At 46.0% G+C, this 20,801-nt stretch overlaps 1 protein-coding gene across 8 annotated transcripts in view; it reads right to left on the bottom strand.

The window, feature by feature from the left end:
- The window catches only part of HERC2 (HECT and RLD domain containing E3 ubiquitin protein ligase 2), a 224,831-nt gene that overhangs the window by 148,595 nt on the left and 55,435 nt on the right, over window positions 1-20,801 (bottom strand). For all 8 annotated transcript variants that reach the window (XM_056555877.1, XM_056555882.1, XM_056555880.1 and 5 more), the window contains exons 8-18: window positions 16,655-16,765; window positions 13,838-14,009; window positions 13,509-13,682; window positions 7,594-7,782; window positions 6,000-6,151; window positions 5,741-5,898; window positions 5,272-5,385; window positions 4,149-4,400; window positions 2,684-2,877; window positions 1,734-1,934; window positions 1,431-1,659 (exon numbers count right to left, since the gene is read on the bottom strand). In XM_056555877.1, coding sequence (XP_056411852.1) covers window positions 1,431-1,659; window positions 1,734-1,934; window positions 2,684-2,877; window positions 4,149-4,400; window positions 5,272-5,385; window positions 5,741-5,898; window positions 6,000-6,151; window positions 7,594-7,782; window positions 13,509-13,682; window positions 13,838-14,009; window positions 16,655-16,765 — 1,946 coding nt within the window. The remainder of the gene's footprint in view (window positions 1-1,430; window positions 1,660-1,733; window positions 1,935-2,683; window positions 2,878-4,148; window positions 4,401-5,271; window positions 5,386-5,740; window positions 5,899-5,999; window positions 6,152-7,593; window positions 7,783-13,508; window positions 13,683-13,837; window positions 14,010-16,654; window positions 16,766-20,801) is intronic.

Here is a 20,801-nt window from a genome sequence, read left to right as displayed (position 1 = left end):
TAGTTGAATGTGCTGACAACAAAATTACACAAAAATTATCAATGGAAATCAAATTTATCAACCCATGGAGGTCTGGATATGGAGTCACACTCAAAATCTAAGTGGAAAACCACACTACAGGCTGATCCAACTTTGATGTAATGTCCTTAAAGGGGTAGTCCAGTGGTGAAAAACGTATCCCCTATCCTAAGGATAGGGGATAAGTTTGAGATCGCGGGGGGTCGGAACGCTGGGGCCCCCCGCGATCTCTCTGTACGGGGCCCCGGCTCTCCGCCGAGATAGCGGGTGTCGACCCCCGCACGAAGCGGCGGCCGACACGCCCCCTCAATACATCTCAATGGCAGAGCCGGAGATTGCCGAAGGCAGCGCTTCTGTGGTCTGTGGTGTAACGTGGCATTCTGGAGGTCTGTGGTGTAACGTGGCATTGGTGGATGGAGCGAGACATGATGTCCCAGATGTGCTCAATCGGATTCAGGTCTAGCATTGTCTTGCATTAGGAGGAACCCGGGGCCAACCGCACCAGCATATGGTATCTCAAGGGGTCTGAGCCTCTCATCTCGGTACCTAGTGGCAGTCAGGTTACCTCTGAAAAGCACATGGAGGGCTGTTTGGCCCCCCCAAAGAAATGCCACCCCACACCATTACTGACCCACCGCCAAACCAGTCATGCTGGAAGATGTTGCAAGCAGCAGAACGTTCTCCACGGAGTCTCCAGACTCTGTCACGTCTGTCACATGTGCTCAGTGTGAACCTGCTTTCATCTGTGAAGAGCACTGGGCGCCAGTGGCGAATTTGCCAAATGTCCTGCAGGGCAGTTGCTCTGGACACTACGCTAAAACTTCTTGCCACAGCTCGCATTGATGTTCCATCCTGGATGAGCTGCACTACCTGAGCCACTTGTGTGGGTTGTAGACTCAGTCTCAGGCTACCAATAGAGTGAAAGCACCGCTAGCATTCAAAAGTGACCAAAACATCAGCCAGGAAGCATAGGAACTGAGAAGTAGTCTGTGCTAATTGCCTATAATTTCCACCTGTTGTCTGTTAGATTTGCACAACAGCATGTGAAATTGATTGTCAATCAGTGTTGCTTCCTGAGTGGACAGTGTGATTTAACAGAAGTGTGATTGACTGGAGTTACAATGTGCTGTTTAAGTGTTCCCTTTATATTTTTTGAGCAGTGTATTTCACTTTTATTTAAGTTATCCGCAGGATAGGGGATAAGTATCCAACCCCACCCAAAAATTTCACTAACCCCTAACCGGTTATCATCAGTAAGTGCTGCATGTGGCCATTTGTTTGCCCTGTACTGGTGGACCTAACTTTGATGTCCATACGTCCTTAAAGTTCATACAGAAAGCATATCCAGATTGGACAACTCACTTAAACAGCGTAGGCTTATAGCTATAGATTTAAGGTGATTAAAAACATACCCGCATTTGGTAATAAGGCTGACAGAGCTCTGGCTCTTTCTTCAGCTGTTGGCAGGAGAACAGACCATCCACTCTGTAGAACTGCTTGAGCAGCTGACTGGACAGTGTTCAGCACGCCAGCATTACTAGCCAAGGTAACCACTGTCTGTTTCAAACTGTTCAGCAGAGAACTTCCAAGACCAAGGCCAAGACACTCAGGATCTACTTGATGGCTAATGGCAGCATGCAGCTGAAAGAAATATTCAGAATTCATATCTGCTTACATAATAGCAAAATGTATAAAAGTCACCAAATAAGTGTTACCTGCAACCGAAGAAGGTTAAGGGTCGCTACAGCCATACATTCCTTCTCTTGTGGAGGTGGCCAGTCTGAGCTGCCATCCATCCCTTCAGTGACTTGGCGTAGAAGGAGATCAAGCTGTTCAAAGGTCATGGAGCACACGTCTACCACAAAAGGCACACGAAGACCAATGGACCACTCTGAACATGAAGACCAGGCAAAGCTCTATAAAAACAAGAAACAATCTAAGAGGACATGAATTACAACTTTTTGTTGGTTATGTAATTAATCCTTTAAAATAAAAATAAAATTAAAATTATAAATTCTGGTTTATCACACTAAATTTGTAGTTTGTAAAAAAAATTATTTAAATAGAGATTTTTTTTAAATTTATTAAAAATAGCGTTTAGTATGTTGTGTTTTCTCAACGCAAAGCAAAATTACAAAGGATTGTATTTTTACATGAGCTGACATCTAGTGGCTATACTGCTACCAAACAAAGTTGTCCAAAAAGAAAAATGTTCTTGTCTTATAGTGCAAACGGAAGTCATCACTTCAAAAGCCATGGGCAGCACAAAACTGGGACTTCTGACAGTTCTGTTTACTTATGTGCCCTTCACTTTGAAATGCTACGACATGTCAGAGAAACACACTTAAGACCAGTGCGTAGCACCTCCTCTGTTCAGGGTCAGCACATGCACCTGCCCTCAGGCCATTAGCGGCCCCAGCTTAGTCCCGCCTCGGCCACAAAATAGCTAAGCAAGTGCACGTGCTAGAAGATTAATAGCAGAATGATAAGTCTACTTGCACTATGTCAGATAAGACACAACAAGAAGCATATGGACAGGTGACAGGAAAAAGTCATTGACCATCTCAAATGCTAGAATCCATTGACTGTGAAGTACCTCTTTCCTCTAAAATACAACACAGGATACATTTTTTTTAACTAGAAACACAAGTTCAGATACACATACCTGAGCAGGTCCACATGCAATTCCCACTATATGTTTACAGTCCAGTCCAGGTAGTGCAGAAGGTTCAGGCTTTGCAATACGCAAGGTGTCAAAGTGCTGGCACTGATCATTGCTACCCCAGCTGTATACCTCTCCAGATTCAGTCAGTGCCAGGCAATGTGTGGAGCCCACTGCTACATCAACCACTTTCTTGCCTGGGAAAAACGCACACAAAAAAATTAAAACTTTTAAAAGACACAGAGTACAGAACAGTTTATATCTATCAATTATAGACATGATGGCCCAGATTTATTAAACTGTGTGAGAGAAAAAGTAGAGTGATTTTTCCATAACAACCAATCACAGCTCAGCTAACGAGCTCTGGTAAAGTGAAAGCTGAGCTGTGATTGGTTGCTATGGGAAAATCCCTCTACTTTTTCTCTCATATAGTTTGATAAATCTGGGCCGATATGTACAGTGTAAAGACCCTTCACTGATTAGTAGAATTGGTCATTAAACACAAGTTTGATCTTGGGTGCAAACACATTCAAATGGTTATTGACTTGGCAACCAAGTGATCGGTCACACAGTGCCACTTTATAGCCACTTGAGGTGGGTACTAAGAAAACGTATATTTAGATGATAAGAAACCTCTTTAAAATATACCACATCAAGAATTAAATGTTTCATTGTGCACTGCTTTGTCCAACCATCAGCACACTAAGCATAAAGTAATTCTATCCAGAAAAAGTTGATTTATGGCACTTAAACTTCACCCTGAGATTCCTTGATTGGGCAATGGTCATGAGATACAGAGTTCAGCTTACGGACATTTCGTACTCGCTCTGTTTTTTGTTGTGGCCTTGAACAAATTGTAGATTATGTGTGAAATGGCCATAGGATCTTATGACCATTGTCCAATTACGTAATCTCGGGGGGGAGTTTGGCAAGTGCCATGAAGCTTCCTTTCTTCGTGGAAAGAATAATTCTGTGTTGTTGACTGCTTAGCATGCTAACAGCTGCATCGGACATTGAGCAGTGCCGACAAACTTTTTATCTTTCATGCGGTATATTTTAAGGCTATACTCCATCTTGTGGCTGTAGCATAAAAATGAATCTTGGAGTGTAGTTGGTGACTGCCATGAATAATTTCTAATTGGGTGGAATCTTTAAATCGCAAGCATTAGATACCGAGGGTGACATGAACAAAGTGGAAGGTACTAGGTGTGCCTGCTACGTAGACTACCAACATCAAAAAGACAGCACAGAGTGCATGGAGATATGTCCACCTCTGAGCTCTCAGCAAACCAGTATTGTCAAAGGCGCTCACTGTAATGTGCTGACAGCCTGGAGATGACCAGGACCACCCTCTGGCTGAAATATACTGCTGCTTAGTGGGCACATTTGTCACCTGCCAGTTAAAGCGTTATGTATTAATAATACATAAACTAGATATTTACTATTATTACCATCTGTAAGCACTCACCCTGCAATCCATCAAGTAGTTTGGGATATCGAACATGTTCTTCTGTCCCATGTCCAAGCCTCTGATTGTCACCTTTGCCCCAGGAATAGACCTGTCCATCTTTGGTGATAGCAACGGAAAATTGGCTGCCACAGCGAACTTTCACTATGTCCAGGTCTTGAAGTTTCTCAATCAACTTTGGAGTTTTACAGCCATCGCTGCCTCCTCTACCCAGCTTTCCATAATCTCCATCTCCCCATGACCAGACTTGACCTTAAAAAAAAAAAAAAAGTTATTTTATTCTTTTAGGACCTATATTAGAAACCTATTGCACAGCACTCTACTCCGACTGTAGCTGTAGGAGACTGCAGAGATTAAAGCACCACATCATGGTTGGAGGAAGCCTTCTCAATGTACCTCCCTATTACTATAATACAGCTGTCCAATGAGATCCCAGGAAAGAACCAGTTGAGTGCAAGAACTGATCTAAGAATTAGCCTATATATAGTCTTGCGTACCCTGGATAACAACCCATCAAGACATGTAGGGGAGACACTACCATTGCTTCCATGTTTTTATTTATTCATGTGTTGTCACTAAAGGTATAAATAATAAGAGGAACGCAGATCTGGACTTTGTCCTTTAACTGTAAATGCACATTGTCTCTATATGTGTGTGTGTGTATCGGAGCGTATCAATTTTTCACATAACATATCATTTAAAAATCAGTTTCATAGACTATGTTCTTTATCTATGGTTCATTTTTCTCTCTTTAACTTTTTTTTTTTTTTTTTATGAAATAAGTATTTGGTTTTATGAAACCTTCAAGAGAAGTCCCTGATCTTTGGTTTGGCTAGGATTAACTATAGAATAATAATATGGGTTTTTTGTTTTTTAATATTGTTTTATATATCATTTCCCAGCTTTGCATTTACCCAATTATTGTAGTATATGTATATTCACACTGTAACCCCAGTCCTCAGTCCATGTCCCCACCAGGCTCACAAGCCATCTTCTGTATCTCAAACTAACACTACAAAAGCAGGACTTAAATAACCTATGGGTAGGTTTTTTATGTGGTAAAAGCAATACAATAAAAATATTTAAATTACAACAATCTCAGGTAAACATATATGACATTTACCATTTTCAGTTACTGCCAGAGTCTGAGCATCTCCACTTCCACAGGAAACGTCAACTACCTTAAGTCCTTTTAATCCGGTCACCAACATTGGAACAGTCTGGTCTTCACTTGAGCCTAGAAGCAGAACCATTGCATCTGTATTATTTTTACACACATGGCATATTAAAGATGTCCGCAGGATAGTGGATAAGTGTCTGACCTCCTGTATGGGGCCCCAGCTCTGCATTGTTAGAACGCGTTTCGTACCCAGCACTTCAGCTGGTCAAAACATGCGCTTCCATAGAGATGAATAGAGGGGTCATGTTTGGACCAGTTGACATGCTGTGTTCAAAAAGTAAAACACAGAAGCTGAGCTAGGGACCCTTACAGGAGATCGCGGTTGGACTCGACCTTCGATAACACTTTTTTTATCACAGTTTATCAGACATGTTTTTCTAATACCAACACATGTAAAATGCTAAACACACACCATGTCCCAGTCTTCCATAGTTTCCTCGGCCCCAGGTGTATAGCTCTCCATCAGCAGTGATCGCTGCACTATAAGTGCTGCCACAGGCAATGTGAACAACCTGCTTCCCAGACTGCTTTCCACACAGGGCAGAAATGAGCTTAGGCTCTTCCAATGAACTAAACAGAATAATAAGGACAGGATTAGGCATCAGCATAAAATATGTATTAATTTAAAGAGGTTTATCAGAATAATAATAAAACTATACAGTAAATCTTACACAGTGTCTCCATGACCTAGTCTTCCACCATCACCACAACCCCATGAAAATAGTTCACTTGTCGCAGATAAGGCCAGATAATGCTGCCCATCAGAATGAGCTGCAATCTTCACAATATTTCGGGAGGAAAGACCCTGCACAAGCTGTGGTCCCTGGTAAAAGAAGAAAACACAACATAGATAGATAGCTAGAGAGAAGATACAGACAGATACCAAATACAGAGGTCCAGATTTATCAAAGAATGTGTACGGTAGAGCTATTTTCCCACGTTTATTTGGGTGGTGGGTTTGACTAGCGTGCATCTTATTTATCAAGAAGGTGCAGAAGGATGATGAATTTTGCGCAGCTCTGCTGTGGTGGGAAAAGCTCGACCACATACACTTTTTCTAGACACTTGTGACAGAGGGAAGTAGACACTTTCCCGGATCCTGAATTTGGCAGGTTGGGTGTTTTTACTTAATTTCACAGAGCTGCCGGGACATTTTACTTGCATTTTAGACGCTACAATCAAATTTGATTGTGGTGTCTAAGGGGTTAAAGCCGGGTATCACCGTGATCGGTGCTATCTGGCATTAGAGATGGGTCCTGGTGGCAGCTCCTAAGCGCGTCATAGAAGGGGAGTGGGATGCTGTCGTCTACAAGAGGTTAAAGGTTGAATTGTGGAAGGTAGAAATTATTCTCACGCCTACTGGTAGGTGGTGTAGCTTTGCGCCTAAAAACACACAAAATAACTTTTGACAAAAGTCGCAAATGATAAATACGTGACCACTGCATGGTCAAAACGAGAAAGTTCTACGGGTAGGCAAAAAGATTAAAACTGTCTATATCAAAAGGAGCATAAAAAGTCGCAAAATATGCTGCTTGCGTCTGAACTGCGCCTAAACATAAAACAAAAAAAAAATGCTCTAAAAGCAATGATAAATCTCCCCCAGAGTGCATATTATCTGTCAGAACGAGAGCGAGACCCACAGCAGCTAAGGGCATTGGTCACGACATGTGATTCCTGATATCATTCACCAAAGGAGAGGCAGTTTCTTACTTTATGTTGTTAATAAAAATCTATGGAGCTGTGAACTGTCCCCTCCTATCAGGAAAACAAGGACCAGACAAGTCTCTCCCATGTAGTTAGGTGACGGTAACAAGCATCTCCCACAGTTATATAGAGCCATCAGGCATCTTCCATGAAGTTATCTGGTGGTATGAAGCCTCTCCTATGTAGTCTTATGGTGGTATGAAGCCTCTCTCATGTAGTTTTATGGTGGCATCAAGCTTCTCATATGTAAGCATAGCTAAATCCCTGTTATCTTAAACAAAACCATCAGCATGTGTCTGAACCCTTATCTTACCCTCCAGATGCCATATACATGTATATTTTGCTGCACTCTCCCCCTTTCCTCCACAAACATGCACATGTAATGAATCCACAGTAACCCATAGTAAAGTCTGCAATAACCGTATTCAGACAGGAAAAATATATCAATAACAGATGCACAACATAAAATGGATCCTGTTAATATCTAGTTACTAGAAAGATACAAACAGCAGGAATAAAATACATTTCATCATAAACTCCCTACTTCACCACTCTACTTACCAGTGTATTATTATTGTACGTTTGGGTGTAAACTTTGCCATTTCTGGAAAGTATCAAAAAACACTTTTCAGCACAGGCTATTTGTGTAACACCAAGAGTAGCAAGAGCTTCACATTGTATCGGGCCATTCACATTTGCGTAGTACTTCCAACCCAAAAGACCCCAACTGATCACCTCCTGCAAGGAGCCCTAAGAAACAAAAAGGGAAGAATTGCTGTAATACTTTGTATGTTACAATATCAAGCCTAAATGTAGGCAATAAATATAGAGTGTCAAGCTTTTCAATCTAAGCATAGGAAAGGCACAGTTTCTACATTTGTTAGAAAATACAGCAGACTCAATAACAGTCAATGGTATCTACAAAGATGTGTTAGGTACACCCTTGCGCCCTGGTACTTAAGGACCAAGGGTGTACCTATACGACCGTGGGAATTTCGATCCCCGTCGCTAGCAGGACGGGGATCGGAACGGGAGGCCTGCTGAAATCATTCAGCCACCTCCTTCTATCCCCTGCGATTGGCCGATCAGGACGGACCGGCGAATCGCAGGGCGGGGGTGAAAGGGCAATGTGCGGGGGCCGTGGATGCGGTGGGAGTTACCTGGCTTCATGCAGGAACCAGGGACCGGTGACTGACAGGAGGAGGCAGGCAAATGGAGGCAGCGGCGGCGGTGTCCCAGATGCAGCAGTAAAGATTGCCATAAAGTGATCTTCACTGCTTCTTCTAGGAGTTTTAAAACTACAACTCCCAGCATGCCCAAACAGTTCTGTAACATCTGGCCCTTCAGATGTTGCAGAACTACAACTCCCAGCATGCCTGGAAAGTCTCAGCATGCTGGGAGTTGTAGTTTTGCAACATCTGGAAGTAGAGTGGCTGGGAGTTGTAGTTTGGCAACATCTGAAGGGCCAGATTTTGCCTAACTAAAACTTCCGGCATGCCTGGGCAGTCTGGGCATGCGTGGAGTTGAAGCCTTGCAACATCTGAAGGAATACAGTTTGGAGACCACTACACAGTGGTCTCCAAACTGTTCTCCTCCAGTTGTTGCATAACTACTACTCCCAAACATGCCCTTCGTCTGTCTGGGCATGCTGGGAGTTGTAGTATTGCAACAACTGGAGGCATACTGGTTGGGAAACATTGTCTGTTTCCTAACTCAGTGTTTTCCAACCCGTGTGCTTCCTGCTGTTGCAAAACTATAACTCCCAGCATACTGCGGTAGTCTGTTACCTAACTCAGTGTTTCCCAATCCCAACCAGTGTGCCTCTAGCTGTTGCATAACTACAACTCCCAGCATGCATGGTCTGTCAGTGCATGCTGGGAGTTGTAGTTTCCCCACCCCCCACGTGAATGTACAGGGTACATTCACACAGGTGGGGGTTTACAGCAAGTTTCCTCCTTCAAGTTTGAGATGTGGCAAATTTTCTGCTGCAGCTGGAAACTCAATGTAAACCCCCGCCCAAGTGAATGTACGCTAAAAACACTACACTAACCCTAAATAAAAGAGTAAAACACTACACAGTTACCCTTACACTATTCATTTTCACGTCCAACTTTATTGAAAATTCGTCAAATACCTGTGGGGTGTTAAGGCTCACTGTACCACTTGTTATGTTCCTTAAGGGGTGTAGTTTCCCAAATAGTGTGCCATGTGGGGTGTTTTTCACTGTTCTGGGACCATAGGAGCTTCCTAAGTGGGACATGCCCTCCAAAAACTATTTCAGCCAAATTTGCTCTCCAAAATCCCATTGTCGCTCCTAACCTTCTGAGCCCTCTATTGCGCCCGCCGAACACTTTACATACACATTTGAGGTATTTCCTTACTTGAGAGAAATTGGGTTACATATTTTGGTGGCTTTTTCTCCTTTAACCCCTTGTAAAAATAAAAAATATGGGTCTACAGGAACATGCCAGTGTAAAAAATGAAGATTTTGAATTTTCTCCTTCACTTTGCTGCTATTCTTGTGAAACACCTAAAGGGTTAACACATTTTCTGAATGTCATTTTGAATACGTTGAGGGGTGCAGTTTTCATTATGGGGTATTTCTAATAAAAAGACCCTCAAATTCACCCTCAAAACTGAATTGGTCCCTGAAAAATGCAGATTTAGAAATTTACTTGAAAAATTGCTGCTGAACTTTGAAGTCCTCTGATGACTTCAAAAAGTAAAAACATGGCAACTTTATGATGCCAACAAAGTAGACAGGTTGTATATGTGAATCAATATATAATTTGGTATGTTTATTTTTCTTACAAGCAGAGAGCCTCAAAGTTATAAAAATGCAAAATTTTCATATTTTTTCATGAAATTTTCAAATTTTTCACCAAGAAAGTAAAAATTTACCAGTAACAAAGTAAAATATGTCCCGAAAAAACTATCTTGTAATCAAATTCATAAGTACAAGCATCCCAGAATTATTAATGCTTAAAGTGACAGTGGTCAGAATTGCAAAAAATGCTCTGGTCCATAAGGTCAAAATGGTCTCGGTCCCCAAGGGGTTAAAGGAGTAGTCCCATGTAGGAAAATTTATCCCCTGATCGCAGATACATTTTCCCCATAGAACCAGTATAAAACTAATCCTACAGACTAAACATGTGCAATCAACTTTCTATCACACTGCTCCCAGAGTGCCCCTCCTTAGCACAGCAAGAGTAGGACACTGCCTTGACTGCCGCTCATGGTGATAGTACACCACAATTCCCATCCTGCATTTATAACATCAAATTCCGGCTTTTTCTAGTCTAACTGTACTCCCATGTGGCTTAAAAGGGTTGCCACCTGACTTGTTTGAAGGAAAGCTGAAGCAGCCCCACAAGCTACTATAAGCTATATAAAATAAAACATTAGAGTGAATAACCCACGTTCACGATTTAAACAGAGAGCCACAGCCAGAGAGCCACAGCCAGCCAGCCAGCGAGCCACAGCCAGCCAGCGAGCCACAGAGCGCCACAGCCAGCCAGCGAGCCACAGAGAGCCACAGCCAGCGAGCGAGCCACAGCCAGCCAGCGAGCGAGCCACAGCCAGCGAGCCACAGCCAGAGCCACAGCCAGCCAGCGAGCCACAGCCACAGCAAGCCAGAGAGCCACAGCCAGAGCCACAGCCAGCCAGCCACAGCCAGAGAGCCACAGCCAGCCAGCCAGCGAGCCACAGCCAGAGAGCCACAGCCAGCCAGCGAGCCACAGCCAGAGAGCCACAGCCAGCCAGCGAGCCACAGCCAGAGAGCCACAGCCAGCCAGCGAGCCACAGCCAGAGAGCCACAGCCAGCCAGCCAGCGAGCCACAGCCAGAGAGCCACAGCCAGCCAGCCAGCGAGCCACAGCCAGCCAGCCAGCGAGCCACAGCCAGCGAGCGAGCCACAGCCAGCCAGCCACAGCCAGCCAGCGAGCCACAGCCAGCCAGCGAGCGAGCCACAGCCAGCCAGCCACAGCCAGCCAGCGAGCCACAGCCAGAGAGCCACAGCCAGCGAGCCACAGCCAGCCACAGCCAGAGAGCCACAGCCAGCCAGCGAGCCACAGCCAGAGAGCCACAGCCAGCCAGCCACAGCCAGAGAGCCACAGCCAGCCAGCCAGCCACAGCCAGAGCCAGCCAGCCACACAGACAGAGCCAGCCTGCCAGCCACACAGACAGAGCCAGCCAGCCAGCGCCACAGACAGAGCCAGCCAGCCAGCGCCACAGACAGAGCCAGCCAGCCAGCGCCACAGACAGAGCCAGCCAGCCAGCGCCACAGACAGAGCCAGCCAGCCAGCGCCACAGACAGAGCCAGCCAGCCAGCGCCACAGACAGAGCCAGCCAGCCAGCGCCACAGACAGAGCCAGCCAGCCAGCGCCACAGACAGAGCCAGCCAGCCAGCGCCACAGACAGAGCCAGCCAGCGCCACAGACAGAGCCAGCCAGCCAGCGCCACAGACAGAGCCAGCCAGCCAGCGCCACAGACAGAGCCAGCCAGCCAGCGCCACAGACAGAGCCAGCCAGCCAGCGCCACAGACAGAGCCAGCCAGCCAGCGCCACAGACAGAGCCAGACAGCCAGCGCCACAGACAGAGCCAGACAGCCAGCGCCACAGACAGAGCCAGCCAGCCAGCGCCACAGACAGAGCCAGCCAGCCAGCGCCACAGACAGAGCCAGCCAGCGCCACAGACAGAGCCAGCCAGCCAGCGCCACAGACAGAGCCAGCCAGCCAGCGCCACAGACAGAGCCAGCCAGCCAGCCAGCGCCACAGACAGAGCCAGCCAGCCAGCGCCACAGACAGAGCCAGCCAGCCAGCGCCACAGACAGAGCCAGCCAGCCAGCGCCACAGACAGAGCCAGCCAGCCAGCGCCACAGACAGAGCCAGCCAGCCAGCGCCACAGACAGAGCCAGCCAGCGCCACAGACAGAGCCAGCCAGCGCCACAGACAGAGCCAGCCAGCGCCACAGACAGAGCCAGCCAGCGCCACAGACAGAGCCAGCCAGCGCCACAGACAGAGCCAGCCAGCGCCACAGACAGAGCCAGCCAGCGCCACAGACAGAGCCAGCCAGCGCCACAGACAGACAGAGCCAGCCAGCGCCACAGACAGAGCCAGCCAGCGCCACAGACAGACAGAGCCAGCCAGCGCCACAGACAGACAGAGCCAGCCAGCGCCACAGACAGAGCCAGCCAGCGCTACAGACAGAGCCAGCCAGCGCCACAGACAGAGCCAGCCAGCGCCACAGACAGAGCCAGCCAGCGCCACAGACAGAGCCAGCCAGCGCCACAGACAGAGCCAGCCAGCGCCACAGACAGAGCCAGCCAGCGCCACAGACAGAGCCAGCCAGCGCCACAGACAGAGCCAGCCAGCGCCACAGACAGAGCCAGCCAGCGCCACAGACAGAGCCAGCCAGCGCCACAGACAGAGCCAGCCAGCGCCACAGACAGAGCCAGCCAGCGCCACAGACAGAGCCAGCCAGCGCCACAGACAGAGCCAGCCAGCGCCACAGACAGAGCCAGCCAGCGCCACAGACAGAGCCAGCCAGCGCCACAGACAGAGCCAGCCAGCGCCACAGACAGAGCCAGCCAGCGCCACAGACAGAGCCAGCCAGCGCCACAGACAGAGCCAGCCAGCGCCACAGACAGAGCCAGCCACACAGTGAGAGAGAGAGAGACACACAGACAGTTTTAAAGCGGGTACTCCAGGGAACTGAACTAATAAGACACTTATCCACAGGACAAGGGATAAGTGTCTGATCGCGGGGAGTCTGACCGCTGTAATTTATTAAATCGGAAAACATTGTACAACCTATACAAACAGACCTGAGAAATAAAGATAACTTGTTAATTTAACTATACAGTAAATAGCGTAAAAACGGTCCCACAAAAAACAGGTCCTAATGTAGATGGAAAAATAAACAAAAGGAGAATTTATGGCTCTTAGATGAGAAGGAAAAAAAATTCAAAATCTAATATTTTAAGGAGTTAAGCTGAGTATTGCAATTAATACAGTATCATACTGAAAGAAATGTATTTGAGCATTGCTCCTTTCAATGCCTTCTTGAAATAAACATGCCCTCCAGGATTGTACAATAGTGAAAAATATTCTTGCTGGAAATCCCACTTACAAAGAAATCTGTAGTCTGTGACCTTTTACCCATCATCATGATACACTTAACAGAAACAGAAATCTCAAACAGCTATGCTTACTTCCTGAGACAATACTAAAGTATATTACATTTTTCTTAAGTGCAAGCAGAAGTGTGAGCGCAAAGAGAGCCCAATTCCTTTGGATGTTGTCTACACAGGTTCATCCAAAGCTATATAGCAGATATTCCAGTGGTTCAGAGAGTAGAAGCATGTAAGATAATGTATTATTTTGAATCGAAGAATGCTATGCGATCAGTTTTTACTTACATTTTTTTATATACAAATTGCTAAAAGAAAACAGAATATTGTCCATAGCACCAGCATACCTTATGTGAGGTTGGCGAGCTGCACTGTGGAGGCATGCACGGCGCAGCCAGTCGGTCTAGATGTGCCATAATGACAACAGCAGTTTGCCTCAAGTCAATAGCCAGCTCATTGTCCTGAGGCAATATCAGATATCGCAAGAAGTTCTCATTTGGACTTAAAGGACATGAGAGCACCTAGAAGTAAAAAATAAATAAATATAAAACACACGCGCGCGCTACTTCTTTTTACTTAAAAGCCAAGTGAAAGAATGTTAGTTATCCTGTCAGTTGCTCTACTGTCTCGCTAGATCTTATACAGAATATCTGTACAGAAGTATGTAAAAGCATACCTGAATCTCTTTTTCCAGGTTATGAACATCTTTATTGCACACAATACTCTGGAAGCGATGTAGTAAAGGGAGGAGAGGTGCACTGGTTCCCTGGGCTGACCTCTCATTATCAGTTTCCCTTGTTCCATTGTCCCAGAGTTGAAGTAGCAGCATAGCAGCAGATAACATTTCGCTAGAAGAAAAAAAAAATGCAAATAAAACACTTAAATAAAATAAATAAAAAAGGAAACTTTATTGTAACAACCATACAGATCTACAGCTCCTCCGTCAAACACATATTAGGTTTTGCAATGGCACTTGGGAAGCATAAAACATACAAATACTCCCAAGTACAGGTTTATTCCCAAGCATACTTCGTCCTCTTTCTTTGAGCCATATTGTAATAAAACGGTAACATTCATGACCTTGTGAATACAAGACAAGCTGATAACTCCACTAAAGGCTGTGGGTAGGTAACAGGTTGCCATTGTGCAGAATAACATGATACTGTGCATTAGCAAAAAAAAGACACTTACCTAGAATTCTACACTGCTCAAAAAAATAAAGGGAACACTAAGATAACACATCCTAGATCTGAATTAATGAACTAATCGTATGAAATACTTTTGTCTAGGGATCGACAGATTATTGGATTGGCCGATATTATTGGCTGATATTCACGATTTTGTTAGTTATCGGTATCACCATCTAACCTTGCCGATAATGCGTCTTGCCAGCGACACCAGGGCCCGGGCAATGGTGCTGCTGGCTGCTGTTTTGCATCTCCCACACAGCCATGGCAGCCCTGTACGAGAACCGCAGTAGCTGCCTGGGAGAGGCGCTTTGAACTCCGGCGTTGCAGTGCTGCTTTTAGATGTGAGGTCACGTAACCGTGGGGGTGACGTGACCTCACGTCTAAGCGCAGCAGCGCCACGTCTGAGTTCACTGTGCCACCGTACGGGGACACGCCTGCCCTCAGTGCACAGGAGCCACGCCTGCCCTCAGTGCACAGGAGCCACGCCTGCCCTCAGTGCACAGGAGCCACGCCTGCCCTCAGTGCACAGAGCCCTGCTTTAAAATGCCCCAAAATTAAAATGCACGGAATATCTGTATAAGTTATCGACCTGAAAGTTCACAGGTTATCGGTATCTGCTATAAAAAAAATCAATATTTGTCGATCCCTACTTTTGTCTTTACATAGTTGAATGTGCTGACAACAAATAAATATATAATATAACAATAAAATGTATCATACCAAGGAGGTTTGGATATGGAGTCACACTCAAAATCAAAGTGGAAAACCACACTACAGGCTGATCCAACTTTGATGTAATGTCCTTAAAACAAGTCAAAACAACTCAGTAGTGTGTGTGTGTGGCCTCCACGTGCCCGTATGACCTCCCTACAACACCTGGGCATGCTCCTGATGAGGTGGTGGATGGTCTCCTGATGGATGTCCTGCCAGACCTGGACTAAAACATCTGCCAACTCCTGGACAGTCTGTGGTGCAACGTGGTGTTAGTGGATGGAGTGAGGCATCATGTCCCAGATGTGCTCAAAAGGGATTCAGGTCTGGGGAATGGGCAGGGCCAGTCCATAGCATCAATGTCTTCCTCTTGCAGGAACTGCTGACACACTCCAGCCACATGAGGTCTAGCATTGTCTTGCATTAGGGTGCGTTCACACTGAGTAATTCAAGAGGAATTTACTTGAGTAATTCCTCTTGAATTCTCAGCTCCAAATTAATTCACAGCTCCTCTGCCCATTGGCTTTAATGTTTTATCCGCTGTCCTGTTCACACTGCAGAAATTCTGCTATCGGAATTCCGATTCTGAATTCCGTTCCGCTTGAAGAAAGAGCATGTTCATTCTTCAAGCGGAATCAGCTAGCAGAAATCAATAGAAGTCAATGGTGAAAAAAAATACCACCCGACATAGTTTTCGGGCGAAAATGGCTGAAAAACCCTTCACTTCTTTCTCCCCTATTTCCGCGCGCAAATTCTGTGCAAATTTCACGCAAAAAGAAAATTCTTTTCTCAGCACGTACATTTTTCAGCGTGAATTCCTCTTCATTTGCTCAGTGTGAACGCACCCTTAGGAGGAACCCAGGGCCAACCACACCAGCATATGGTCTCAAAAGGGGTCTGAGGATCTCATCTCGGTACCTAATGCCAGTCAGGCTACCTCTGGCAAGCACATTGAGTGCTTTGTGCCCCCCCAACGAAATGCCACTCCACACCATTACTGACCCACTGCCAAACCGGTCATGCTGAAGGCAGGCAGCAGAATGTTTTCCACAGCGTCTCCAGACTGTCACATGTGCCCAGTGTCAACCTGCTTTCATTTGTGAAGAGCACAGGGCGCCAGTGGCGAATTTGCCCATCTTGGTGTTCTCTGGCAAATGCGGAAATGCAGGTTGGAGAGTGGGCGTAATATATGTATTTTACTCTTTTTTTCCCCATGCGGAAATTCCGCACGAATTCCGTGTGGAAATGCTTCTGACTGAAAAAAACAACAACACTGATCTCTATGGGAGAACAACGCTGATTCCGCCTGAAAGAAAGAACATGTTCTTTCTTCAAGCGGAACATACTTCGTCAGAATTCTGCTTGAGGAAATTCCTCAGTGTGAACTGATGGGCAGAAATTCTGTACAACTCTATGGGGGTTTTCACTGCTGAATGATTTGGAGAGGAAAAAGCGAGCAGAATTACTCGTGGAAATTCCTCTCCAATTCCTCAGTGTGAACATACCCTAGATCTTTCCCTTGTACAAGTTTCTTTTACACAAATATAAATATTTTTGAAATAGAAAAGAACAATCTTACAAAACATACTGACCTTAGAGTGCCTCTCTGCACAGCAAGCTCTAGTAGAATGGCAAGTGCTAAGTGCTGGTCTTGTAGTGGAATGTTTCCTGCACCCCTAGGACTTTGAGCACCATGGATATCACTGAAAAAAATTAAAAATAAATACATTAAATAAATTAAACTATTGATAACCAGATCATCCATATAAAAAAAAAAAAAAAAAAAAACATAACACGTCCTTTACATTGACATGTATAAACATATTTATCTAGATATAGTATTGTTGTTTGAGAGAAACTGGTATGTCTATAAGTTCTTAAAGAGTACCCGTTAGATCCCACAGAAAAAGGAAAAAAAATTTTTTTACTCAGCATCTAGTTTTTATGTCTCTATCACCTATATTTATTATAAACAAAATACCTCTTATTATTAGCTCACAGTATTAGAAATCCTATCAGGGAAAGGCGGCGTGTCCCTCCAATGTGGTGGTGGGAGGTGATTGGTGTGTCTGCTCATGGAGCCTTGTCCATGAGTCATCTCTTGTCCATGACTCATGGACAAGCTAACGCAGGAGTGGTTAGTTTCCCAGTAAGTACCGTATTTATCGGGGTATACCACGCACCGGCCTATAACACGCACCCTCATTTTACCAAGGATATTTGGGTAAAAAAAGTTTTTTACCCAAATATCCTTGGTAAAATGAGTGTGCGTGTGTGTGCATGTGTATACCCCGATACACTGTTTCTGACCCCGCAGAAGCCCCCAGGAAAGGCAGGGGGAAAGAGGCGGTCGCTGCCCGCTTCTCTCCCCCTGCCTTTCCTGGGGTCTAGAGCCCTGCAGCCGCCCCTTCTCTCCCCCTGGCTATCGGTGCCGCTGCCCCATTGCCGATGCCGATAGCCAGGGGGAGAGAAGCGGCGCCAGCTGTTGCCTCCCCCATCCCCGGTTGTATAATTACCTGTTGCCGGGGTCGGGTCCGCGCTGCTTCAGGCCTCCGGTGTGCGTCCCCTGCGTCGTTGCTATGCGCTGCGAGACGTAATGACAAGTGACGTCACTAGTCATTGCGCCGTGGAGCGCATAGCAACGATGCAGGGGCCTAAAAAATGCGTGTTATACGCCGATAAATACGGTAAGTAGTGGGATTTTAAGCAGTAGTTTTCTTTATTAAATATTCAAAATATTTTAAACAATCATATTACAAAAGGTCTTCAATTTTCATCAGTAGCACATTAAAAAGTTTTTGGATCTGACAGTGCCCATTAAAAGTTGCAGGATCTATACAGAAGCAAAATTATGGAGGGTAAACAAAAAAAAAAAAAAAAAAAATCAGACCCTATAAAGCAAGGGTGCCTTTACACCACGTTTTCAGCCTACAGCTGCCGGATCCAGCTGGTGGAGGAGGACCGTTGCCAAAATCTATTGACTTTAATGAGTTGACCAGAGTCACCGTTTAACTCCGGTCGGCTCATTTCCGACCCGTATCTGGTTTTCTGACCGGACCTAAAACCGCAGTATACTACGGTTTTAGGTCCAGTCACAAAACCGGATATGGGGCAGAAGTGAGCCGACCGGAGTCAAACGGTGACTCTGGTTGACTCATTAAAGTCCATGGATTTCAGCGCCGGTCCGGCTGGGGTACGGGAACGCACGATTTTCCCCTCCCCCAGCCGGATCCGGCAGCCATAGGCTGAAAATGTGGTGTGAAAGCACCCTAACCTATACACACTAATGTACTGGAACACTAGGCAAACTGGACAACAAAAATTGCACTGCTTATTGGCTCAAAATGGCCAGGCGCAACATCTCTAAAACTGAAAAGATAAATATCATGGTTAGGTGGTAAAAGATTTCACAAGAAGATCATTGATTGCATAAATGTGGTATATGTAGTATGAAATGCATAAATCACTTAGGCTGCTTTCACACTACAAAATCAAACATCCGTAGGAAGATCCGTGTGAAAATCAGCTGAAAACAGCAGTAACAAAACTCTATACGTCCGTTAGAAAATCCCTATCCGTATGAATCCTTTATAGTCCGTTATTGATAAGGGACGTTAGTTTGTTACGGAAGACAGTTACGGAAGAAATAGTTCATGAATTATTTCTTCCGTAACTATCTTTCATAACAAACTAACGTCCGTTATCAATAATAGACTATAATGGGATTTTCTAACGGACGTATAGAATTTTGTTACTGCCGTTTTCAGCTGATTTTCACACGGATCTTCCTACGGATGTTTAAAAACGGAGGATTTTGTAGTGTGAAAGAAGCCTTATATATTAATCCATATGTTTTAATACTCATTTATTTATTTATTTTTTAGGCACTTGTAATAACCCAATAAAACAAGACAGTCTAAGAGTAGCAAGAGCCACTGTAAAAGGGTATTTCCACATGATTTCTTTCGATTTTGAGCCCATAATACAAAGTTGTAAAACTGTGTAATATGTTTCTATTACCTTTGTGCACCACTTCGTCCCATTTTCATGCATGGGGCGCAAAAATTTCTATTTGATGCGTCTAAGGTGAAAACCTGCTGTGTCCTTAACCTCTTCAGGACATAGGGCGTATGGATACGCCCTGCATCCCGAGTCCTTAAGGACCGAGGGCGTATCCATACGCCCGTGGGAATTCCGGCCCCCACCGCTAGCCGGTTGGGGACCGGAGCCGGATGCCTGCTGAAATCGTTCAGCAGGCATCCCGGCATATCGCCCGGGGGGGTCATTATGCCCCCCCATGTCGGCGATCGCCGCAGATCGCTGGACAATTCAGTCCAGCGATCTGCGGCGGTTCCGGGTCAATCGGGTCTCCAGTGACCTGGTGACCCGGAATTACAGGCTGTTCGGGGCCGTCTCCGACGGCCCCGAACAGCCAGAGCCTGCAGGGGTGAGGAGGCACTGGTGCCACCTCACGATCGCCCTGATTCGTCGGCCGGATTAAAGGCCGACCAATCAGGGCGCCTGCTGCGGGTGTCACTCCCGCACCCGCTCCGCCCCTCTTCCGGAGGACGTGAGCGGGTGCGGGACGTGCACCCCGGGTGCTGGGGACCCCGATCCCCGGCGTTAATGTTGGGATCGGGGCCCCAGGAGGAGCAGCGGCGGCGGCGGGACTGACTCTCCGGCGTGGATCGTTGGTGGTGAGTGACAGCCTCCTGCTGTTGCTTAGCAACAGCTCCCAGCATGCAAAAAGGGCATGCTGGGAGCTGTAGTTATGCAACAGCAGGAGGCAGACCACCACAACTCCCAGCATTCCCTTATGGGCATGCTGGGACTTATGGTTTTGCAACAGCTGGAGGCACATTTTTTCTATGGAAAAGTGTATCTTCAGCTGTTGTGTAACTACAACTCCCAGCTTGCACAAACAGCTAAAGTGCATGCTGGGAGTTGTAGTGGTGCATCTGCTGGTTGCATAACTACAACTCCCAGCATGCCCGTTGGCTGTCGGTGACTGCTGAGAGTTGTAGTTTTGCAACAGCTGAAGGCACACTGGTTGTGAAACTCAGAGTTCTTTTTTACCTAACTCAGTGTTTCACGACCGGTGTGCCTCCAGCTGTTGCAAACTACAACTCTCAGCAGTCACCGTACACCATGCACCGTACATGCTGGGAGTTGTAGTTTTGCAACAGCTGGAGGCACACAGGTTGTGAAACACTGAGTTAGGTCACAAACTCAGTGATACATAACCAGTGTGCCTACAGTTGTTGCAAAACTACAACTCTCAGCAGTCACCGACAGCCAACGGGTATGCTGGGAGTTGTAGTTATGCAACAGCTGGATGTCCCCCCCCAATGCGAACGTACAGGGTACACTCACATGGGCGGAGGATTACAGTAAGTATCTGGCTGCAAGTTTGAGCTGCCGCAAACTTTCTGCTGCAGCTCAAACTGCCAGCGAGAAACTCAAATGCGCATGGCGCTCTCACTTTGGAGCCCTGTCGTATTTCAAGGCAACAGTTTAGGGCCACATATGGGGTATCGCCGTACTCGGGAGAAATTGTGTTACAAATTTTGGGGGGTATTTTCTGCTTTTACCCTTTTTAAAAATGTAAAATTTTGGGGAAAACAAGCATTTTAGGTAAAAAAAAAAATTTTTTTTACATATGCAAAAGTCGTGAAACACCTGTGGGGTATAAAGGTTCACTTAACCCCTTGTTACGTTCCCCGAGGGGTCTAGTTTCCA

This window comes from Hyla sarda, chromosome 2, assembly GCF_029499605.1.
Source record: "Hyla sarda isolate aHylSar1 chromosome 2, aHylSar1.hap1, whole genome shotgun sequence".
Classification (NCBI taxonomy): domain Eukaryota; kingdom Metazoa; phylum Chordata; class Amphibia; order Anura; family Hylidae; genus Hyla; species Hyla sarda.
This window is presented reverse-complemented; position numbering and strand designations above follow the sequence as displayed.